The sequence below is a fragment of the Lontra canadensis genome, unplaced genomic scaffold (assembly GCF_010015895.1).
Source record: "Lontra canadensis isolate GAN:19392208 unplaced genomic scaffold, GSC_riverotter_1.0 scaffold23, whole genome shotgun sequence".
Classification (NCBI taxonomy): Eukaryota; Metazoa; Chordata; class Mammalia; order Carnivora; family Mustelidae; genus Lontra; species Lontra canadensis.
In genome coordinates this window covers 13,956,967-13,966,778 of record NW_022631017.1, presented here as the reverse complement: position 1 = coordinate 13,966,778, position 9,812 = coordinate 13,956,967, and the positions used below count along the sequence as shown (strand labels likewise).

Genomic DNA, 9,812 nt, shown 5'->3' with positions numbered 1-9,812 from the left:
CCTCCTCTGCCTCACCTCTGCAATCTTAAACTCCAACTTTCTTCCCACTCACCCTAATGCCCCATCTTTCCACCATTCACCTGCCTGTTGTCAGTATATCTGCTCTTCAATTTCCTGAGAAACTTCCATCCCTTTATTCTTTCAGCCTTCTCTCAACATTTCAGCTTTCTCTTGATTTCACTGTTCTCTCCAGAGAGGCTAGACCCAGATGCCTATTGCTTCACCCATTCTCTAGCCAATATCCTTAAATTCTTTGCCCCTTTCCCTACGAGTCCACACCACAAAATCCTGTGATTTTATCTGCATTCTTCATTCCTATACTCAAACTGCTGGCTGTAGCTAAAGAAAAATCATACAACGCCACAGATTAATGTCACATGGTTTCCAATCTTAGCCGAACCCTAAACATTACACAGAAATCCTATAATTAGGTACTTCCTTCTTGCACAGCATCTGAAGAAAAATCTTATAATTTGTTTTGCAACATATTAAAGATCATGATGGGAAAAGCATGGGCTTTGGGATCATATGGATTAGGTTTGGATGCTAGCTCTTTACTGCTTGTATGACCTTACTTCTCTGGGTCTTTTTCTCCCAAGTTTTAAAATAGAGCTAAGATTGCCTGGTGATGACAGATTGCCTTATTTATTTTTTAATTTTAATTCTAGTATAATTAACATAGAGTGTTATATTAATTTCAGGTGTACAATATAATGATTCAGCAATTCTTTGCATTACTCAGTCTCATCATAATAAGTGTACTCATTCTTAATCTCCTCCACCTACTTCACCCATCTCCTCCATTCCCCTCCCGTCTGGGAGAACAAACCCCCAGTTTGTTCTCTATAGTTGTGTATGTTTTTTGTCTTTTTTTTCTTTGTTCATTTTTTTAAAAATTATTTTTATTTTAAAATTTATTTTTTAAAAGATTTTATTTATTTGTTTGACACAGAGAGACACAGCAAGAGAGAGAACACAAGCAGGGGGAGTGGGAGAGGGAGAAGCAAGCTTCCTGCTCAGCAGGGAGCCCATGCAGGATGCCAGGCTCCATCTCAGGATGCTGGGCTAATGACCTGAGCCAAAGGCAGCAGCTTAACCACTGAGCCACCCAGGCGCCCCTATTTTTATTTTGATGACAGATTGTTTTGAGGATTACATAAAATATTTAATTGGTTTAGTGAGGAGTCTCAGTTCATTTAAAATATATATTCCAAAGTCTCACGACTGCTATCAATTATACTTTATTAAAAAGCTGCCTTTCCACTGAGTTCATCTAAATCCAATTCCATAATATTTTGACCATTTTAAGTTATTAAAACAGTCCTCTTCTCCAGTAGTGCTGGTTAGGCAGCAGGCTGTGTGTGTGTGTGTGTGTGTAGTGATGGTATGAGCTGCTTTCTTGAACTCCATCCTTCTCTCCATACACTTATCCTTCTGGTGTCTGAATAGGAAGACAGGCAGGGGAGAATTTGTCTCTTTATACATTGTCAAGTTTGCTGTCCCCCTTCATTGTAAATGACCTTGCATCTTTTCTATAGGTTCAGTATGACCACGTGGTGGCCACAATAAGTTCCATTCACAAATATGTCAATCCTAAGCAGTTTCAGTAAACACTGCTGGTACCTTGGAAGACTTAACTTTGTCTTTCCTTTAAGTTCCATGCCTCCCAGCTTTGCCTCCCACTTAAAAGACTGCTCCATAATTTAGTGGTTCATGTCTTACCTACTTTCTCATTGGCCATTACAACCCAACTTTAGAGCCAAAGGTACAGATGGGATTAGTTTTCTGTATCGCCCAGGAATCATGGACTTGAAATGAGATATCCTCACCCTCTTGGCCTGGGCCACACCACAGATGAGGAAATTGAGGCACAGACGGGTTGAGTAACCTATATGTCTTCTATTCACCTTTGTATAGTTGAATGTATCTGCTAGGAATCCAACTAAAATTTTTCAAATCCATTGTCAAAAGAGTTTCTTAGTTCCCTTTTATCATTATTATAAATAATTTTTTGAGATTACAACAACCCACAATAAATTCAGTAATCTGTCATTTTTATGATCTGGAAGAGGTTATATATCAAAGCCCTTATAACACCCTTGATACACCAGAATTATCTGTCCCTTGGAATTTTTTAGACTTCATCCACAAATCTGCCCCTCTCAAGTGGTAATTGTTCTTTAGGAGCTATTTCAATTGTTACTGGATGTTTTAATTTTTCTACATTTTGTTGGTTTTGACATTTTTATATTTTTGTAAACATTAACCTCTCTGAGTTTTCCTCATATTATGCACATGATAGTTCCTTCTCATTTTAAAATATCACTTTTATCCTCTGTTGTATCACTCTTCAATTCTCTGGTTGTTGTTTGCCCAATACGATAAATTTATGTAAGAAAAATATATAAGATATATTATATATATAAAAAATATGTTTATATATATAAATATATAAGATAGTTTAACTTAATCAGATCAGAGATTCATATCCAAAGAATTTAAGATTTATAAATGCAATGTTTATTTTTCATTAAAAACTTTTTTTGAATGCAATATTTCAAATGAATAATTTAATATGGTTTGATAGTAAATATGGTGTTTTGGGTACTTTTTTACTCTTTCATGATCTAGTTTATACTTTTAAAAGGTCTCCTTCCAAAACATTAAGAATCTAAATTTCACCTAAGCAACTGTATTTAAACACACACATATCTACACACATGCACAGAAACATACACAGTCATTATTTTCATTACTTGCTTTTATTATTGCTGCTTACAAGAACAATTACCAGAATATTTAAGTTCAGTAATAAATGTCTGCTTATAAGATTCTGCACATGGTTTTTTCATACTATCATAACAAAACAAAAATATGCCAATTTACAACATCAGGCTTGGTCCTGGTTAGGTAGTTCTTAGGCTCTTAAATCTGTGCTATGATAAATTTTAATCATTTTGAGAACTATGGATACTGGGTGTGGGGGAAATCAGAGTTCATTATATACTCAGAATCTATATAAATAAAAAAGTGCTTACAGTTTACTTCATATACATAATATTCTTGCTTAGTATTTGCTATTTTAATTGCATTAGATCTGTATCCTTCCAAGTTTAATTAGTAGGAACACAAAAATTTTTATCTTTGGTGCCAATTACCAAAGTAGAAAGATGTTTTTACTATTTCCTTTTACCCTGTAATTGGTATTGAAATATTTTACATAGTCTCAGCTTCACATGTTCTTTTGTGTATGTAGCAGCATGCCCTCCACACTGGCAAAAAATACATAGAAAACCTGAGCAAATGATTAAAAACAGAAACAAAAACGCTGCTTAGAATTGAGTGGAAGTTGGGAGAGTTTGGGAATAACAAATAAATATAAACTCACAAAAGATCAAGATATATCTGTAATAATTCATGCATTTCCTAGAACTTTATAAAAAATTTTGGTGTTTAATAAATACTGTACCTGTTATGAGACTATGGTAACTATAAATCATGAAAACAAGGATACTTTTATATAGCTATATAGGTTCTGATAATTCTTTCTGGAATTTTTTATTATTATTTTTTAGGCTTCTTTCTGAACCTCAACTATTCAAGTTTTCTAAACTTGAATAACTATTCAAATGAACTAATGCACATTTAAACCAGGAAAAGGAACCCATCACATCCTTTCATGTTTCTGTCACTTTCTGTCCTCAGGAAGAGCTGATCCTTGGGCCAACTGCTCATGATTTGGAGAAATAAATGGAACTCTATGGGTGGGAGACTAAATGTAAAACTGCAATCAGATAAATTACAACATAGATGTGGTAAGTAATAGACTACACAACTAAATGTACTTTAACCTCTAAAATCTTTAAGCACCCCCAAAGTGTTTAAATAGAAATGCAAGGCCTCTGTTAGCAAACTTCTAAAACAGGAAAAAGCATCACTGGACTCAAAGTCTTGTTGAGGGTAGAGGCTTGCTTTTTAGTTTATCTCTTATTCATGTACCAGGTGTAAAACCCTCCTTCTACAGTGCTCCACCAATATTTATTAAATGAACCCTTTTGTATCTAAATGTTGGAAGGATCCTAATATTGCCAGTGAAAAGATTTAAGGAGAAGATGCTGCACTCTTTTGTCCTTCCTCAAGATACATAATCTTGTACTCTGGGTTCAGGGGAAGAGTGGGAAGTGACCAAACGTAGGAGGAACTTGATGGTGTAGGGTGTAAGGAAGTTACTCCCATTGCATGCCTTGGTGCTATTTTGACTCCTTCCTCCCTAGTTGCTTATCTGAATCACTGGGCTACTAGATTAAAATTTACGGCCCCTCCCTGAACCTTCTGGTCTTTTTCTTTTCTGCTTTTTTCTGCGCACATTCTTCTATAGGAGATATTTTGCTATCTGCTCCCGGTGCCCCGCCCGCCCCCACGGCCTCCTCCCCGCCATTGAATTTGAGAATTCAGGAACACGACTCCTTTTCTTTCCCCCAAAGTGATCTATCAACGATGCTTCTGCAATGCATGATGACTTTAATCCCAATCCCAAATAAGACTGGGAGTCCCTCAATCCCTCCCGGGCTAGCCTTTTATCTCAAGCAGTTATGCAGCAGGGACCGGTCTTCCACGTCTCTTTCAGAGAGATGCCCCGAGGCCATGAGGGATTACCCAAGGGAGGGCGGTTCCGAAAGAACTGGTCCGGGGGGCCAGTTCTTCTCATCTTCTCTGCTCACGGGACAGAGCGGTAGGATGGGGAGGGAGGGATGCATCTGGTGCGTGGAGGCGACCCCTCCTCAATCGCTGGCTGAGCAAAGGGTAAGCTGCAGGACCGGACCGCAGTTCCCGCCCCGCGCCGCGCACGCATTATGTAAGCGCCCGAGGCCACGCCCCCGTCAGGCCCCGCCCCCACCCGGCTCGGACTCGGGCTCCGGCTCTGCGGGCGGAGGGGGCGGAGAGAAGACGCAGCTGCAACTTCGCCTGGAGATTCTGAGCCTACCCTGGGCTCAGCCGGGAACCCAGCCGCCGTCGCCGCGGTGCCGCTGCTTCCCCGGTCCGGGCCTCAGCCCAACGGGCCCGGCCATGGCAGCCGCCGCCCCCGGCGCCGCGGCGAATCTGGCCCCTGCGCTCCCCGCCCGTCGCTGAGCAGCCGTTAACCACACCGCCCGCCCGCCCTCCCGCTCCTGTCGCCGCGGCCCCAGGCTCTGCACAAGTTTCCGCCGCCGAAGAAGCGGGAGGAGAAGGCGGGGGAGGACGGACGAGGGGAGTCGTGCGTCCCCGGCCCTCCCGCCCGCTATGTGGGGGCGCTTCCTGGCCCCGGAGGCCGGCGGCCGGGACAGCCCCGGCGGAGCCCGCAGTCTCCCGGCGGGTAAGTAACGGGACAGTCCCCGGCTGGCGCGGGGGTTGCGGCCGACTGAGGCGCCTCGGGACCCCGGTGCCGCTCCCCTCCCTTCTCAGGCCTGGCTTCCCTCCGGCCGCCTCCCCGACGCCGCCGCGCGCACGCCCGCCGGGTTTCCTCCCGGCTGCAGACACCTCGGCCCCGCGGGCTGACATCTGGCGGGCCGCGTCCCCGGCCCCGTCCGCCCCGCATCGCGCGGCTCGGCTCCAACCAGCTCCTTCTTGGGCCGCAGCCCCCGCGCCCCAACTTAAAGCTCGCCTGGGCCTCCTCGGGTTGCGCTTTGTTGTCCGACCTCTTCCCTTTCCCTCCTGGGTTGTGTGGTCAACGCGGGTAGCAGGGCTTACGGGGGACCTGAGCGAGAAGGTCGCTGCGACCGTGCTGCGGCGGCGGCCCGGGGAACGCTTGGGAGGGCCGGGGTCTGCGGCGCCCGCGGCGGCAGCTTCTACTTGGGGGCGTTTTGGGGCGGGAGGAGGTTGCTGGTGATGCGGTCTCTTCCGTGAGTGATCCCGGAGGGGACTTCTGCCCCTCGGTGAAACCTGGTCACCTCCCCGCAGCCCTCTCTGGCGTAAGAGGAGGACACGTCCTGCATGAGCTAGTCCATCTTTGAGCAGTGGGGGTGTTAATGCGTTTGCTTCTCGCTGGCCCCTTCAAGAAAATTTGGAGATTGCCGCGTTCGGTGTGTGAAGGGAGCGGTTTGTATCGGACAGCCATTTCATGCCTGCATCTGCTTAGAAGTTGTGTAGGATCCACCAAATTAGGATAAACGCCCCCCCCCAGCCCCGCCATTCAGGATAAAAAAATAGTAAGGCTTGGATTGCCTGTGATAAGTTATTTGACACTGACGGTTCCTCCAGTCACTTTAATTGGATCTTGAACCTTTTCGGGAAGCTGAAAGTTTTGTAGGCCTTTTATGCAGAAAAAAATTGCCTTAAGTACAGACGCAAAATTTTTCCTACAATTTTAGGTGTTTCCAGAACTTCTAGGTAACCTTGTTCCACAAAATGTTTGAGTTCCACTTGTAACTGACATTTTGTGTACATTCAAAGCTATTTGCAAAGCAAAAAGGAGAAGCAGTATTTGGAAGTGTGAATTTTTTTTTCTGATAGTATTTTCTGCTGTTTGAAATATATCAGGCGCAGTTGCTATTAAAATTTCAAATAACACAATTTTGTGATAGTCTAGAAATTTGTGATGTGTTTTTTTAGGCATATAATTTTACCAGTTACTGGGGGGATGTAATTGACAAGTAGAAATTGTATGTGTATTTAAGGTGTACCACTTGTATAAATGCATCATGAAATGATCTCCACAATCAGGCTATTTAATATACCCATCACCTCATAGAGTTAACCATATTTTTGTGAGTGGTAAAAACACTTAACATCTACCCACTTAGTAAATTTCAAACATACAGTATGGTATTGTTAATTGTGGTCATCATACTGTACTTTTAGATGGAGAAATATATAAATTTTAAAATCCAGGGTTAGATTTAAAATCATTCTCTTAAATCTGGTCTTGCAACACTTTAATAAGTAATGGAATTTAATAGGCATGCATTTAGTAAGAAAAACGTGAGTAGGAATTATTTTCTCTAAGATGTATATTACTTGTCGGAAAAAGGGGAGACTGCAATTAAGAGGTTTCTGATGCTTACTGAGTATTTGGAAATTCTGCAATCAAAGTAACTCCAGTAAGTGAGAAGACAGTTCATTATCCCTAGGGGTTGGATGGAGTGCTTTCAATTTACATGTTAGAAGCCATCTGTAATGTCTTTGTAACCTAACCTCTTTAAATAGATTTGTAATAATATGTTTGGAGGTGTAATATCACCCAAGCATTGTATCCATTTTTCCATTGTTTTCCATGAGGAAGAAAACATCCTAGTATTTAGAAGTTAAGTAACTGAAGGAAGGACTTTGAGGTTATATTGCCGCCTTTAGACCTTCGCTGTAGCAGAGAACATAGTGGAAGGAGATACTTTATAAGCAGTACCCAAGATGAAGTAATTTGGACAGGATATCTTTACAAAGCATATATTTTATCTAATTTTTTTTTTTTTTTTGGTAGTGATAAACCATTGGTATGTCAGGACATGCCTTTCCAAATTTTTTTTTTTTCAGCTTATAAGCTGAGAGTTGATTACTTTTACAGTAATAATGATAAAATTTTTGTTATGCTTCTTTATTGAGCAAATACGTTTTTTATTTTTTTAAAGATTTTACTTATTTGAGAGAGACAGAGATGAGATAGAGAGAGCATGAGGGGGAGTAGAGGGAAAAGCAGCATCTCCACTGAGCAGGGAGCCCAATGCAGCCCAGTCCCAGGACCATGATCCAAGCTGAAGGCAGACTCTTAACCAACTGGGTCACCCAGGTGCCCCATGAGCAAATAAGTATTTAAAATTATTTTTTAGTTAGTTTTATGAAGTTATACCATAGATGAAAAACTTAAGTGTAGTTTTTTCTACAAATGAGCAGATGGTGAAGGTCAAGATAATGACCTCTGAGTTGATTTATGCAGGGATTTCTTTTCCTTTTTGAGAATTTGAAGAAAATATATATTTGTGAAATAATGTCCAGTATATCTTTTGATTAAGTTGAGTGATTTTAGGACTTTACTGAAAACAAAGGGCTGTCTTCTGATTGAATTTGTCAGCAATCGTTTTGGTCCTGAGGGCCAATGCAAAGACCAGGGGTAAGTAAATAATTGCTGGTATTGAAATGAGTTTATTTCAATATGTGGGTTAATTACGGGTATCCTAAATATGATTTGTTTATGCAAATATCTAACCAGACTAAGGAGAAAATGAAGGGTAACATAGAATCAGCTGAAAATACTGAAGGGAACTTTTTTTAAGTAATGGCAGTAAAAACAAATAGTAATAACAAGTGTGAGTTGGAAAATCCTGAACTTTTGGCCTTTTCTTTAGGATTTAATTTTGTTTTGGTACCTATAGTTTTTCAACTTTATAGAGTAACTGTATATAAATGTAAATAAGATTAATATGTTCTTATATTTCGATACAAAGAAAAAACAAAAGCCCCCTGCCCCCACCTCTTTTTCTATTGACAAGTAGGGTTAGAAAGTTAATTTTAAATAGAACAAGTGGGGGGCGCTGGGTGGCTCAGTTGGTTAAATAGAACAAGTGGTATGTCTTTTATGTTTTTGGTTGAGTACATTTGAGAATACCCTACTATTCAAACTGTATAATAGTTTTAAAGTTGGTTGAAGGATGGGTATATTTCCCTTAGGTTTTTTTGTCTTGTTTTGTTTTTTAGAGAGGGATGGGCAGAGGGAAGAGAAGAGAGGGAATCTTAAGAAGGCTTTATGCCCAGTGCAGAGCCTAACACTGGGGCTTGATCCCACATCCCTGAGATCATGACCATGACCTGAGCCGAAATCAAGCGTTAGGATGCTTAACTGACTGGGCCACCCAAGTTCCTCTACTTCCCTCATGTTTTAAAAATCTAGTGTAATATTTTGAGTACTTATACCTAGTTATACTGAATTTGATTCATTTTATAAATCATACTTTAAAAATATTAGTATATTCAACCCTTACAACATTTTGGGGTAGGATATGATAGTTTTAAAGTGTGCTAAAATGTGACATTATAGAAAACATAAGATCCGAAGAAATGTCATTTGTTTAGTGCCTTGAGCTTGAAATCTAGCTCTTCCTAGGTGATGCTTTGCCATAAGGTGTTTAGTGATGTCACAATGATAGTGGTGGTAACTGGTATGATTACATCAGATACTAAGGTTTTCTGCTGTGGTTCTGAATTAGATAGATCTAAAAGTACTGTGTTAACAATGAAACGTAACTCTTCCACCTAAACTCAGTTGGACATGTTCTGTTATAATAGGCATTGGGAGGTGAGGGGTGAATCTCAACTTTAGTGATGACTTTTGTGAAATGAACTTGATTAGTAATTGGAATTTGATCACTTCTTGGCTTGAATGAAGCTGGTTAATTAATCTGAGGCCAGACAATAAATGGTGAGTTGACAACCACTATTGTCATGTTGTGAATATTTCTGTATGTTGAGAACAGAAAGGTTTTACAGAGTCATGATTTTTCTGATTGGATGAAATGTTTGTATGTGTATTTTGAAGACATGAAGAGTCCTAGATAGTATTTTATTGAATCATGGCTTAATTAGTAGGAACTAATGTATAAAATGTACATTAAAAATGAATATTGTCATCATCTAGGTAACTTCCAAAGCTGCAGTGAGATAGTAATTATTACTAATACTTTAAGGGTATTCATATTTTATACTGCCAAAATAATATTTTGAAAAGTAGAATTTATCATAGAAGATCTTTCATTTTAAGTGCAGGAATGGTCAACATAAAATGAACATCAAATTTCTCCTCATACTAATATTTTATTTCCACTTCCTATTTTTGTTTAATTAAAAAA

At 40.3% G+C, this 9,812-nt stretch overlaps 1 protein-coding gene across 3 annotated transcripts in view; it reads left to right on the top strand.

The window, feature by feature from the left end:
- Positions 1-3,707: 3,707 nt before the first annotated feature.
- The window catches only part of CEP85L (centrosomal protein 85 like), a 173,018-nt gene continuing 166,913 nt past the window's right edge, over positions 3,708-9,812 (top strand). The window contains exon 1 of one of the 3 annotated variants that reach the window (XM_032862395.1): positions 3,708-3,815. In XM_032862395.1, the coding sequence (XP_032718286.1) occupies positions 3,734-3,815 (82 nt within the window). In that variant the 5' untranslated portion in view covers positions 3,708-3,733. Of the gene's footprint in view, positions 3,816-4,989; positions 5,354-9,179; positions 9,386-9,812 lie in introns of those variants that run through there. The other 2 variants (XM_032862396.1, XM_032862397.1) reach the window with 2 other exon arrangements.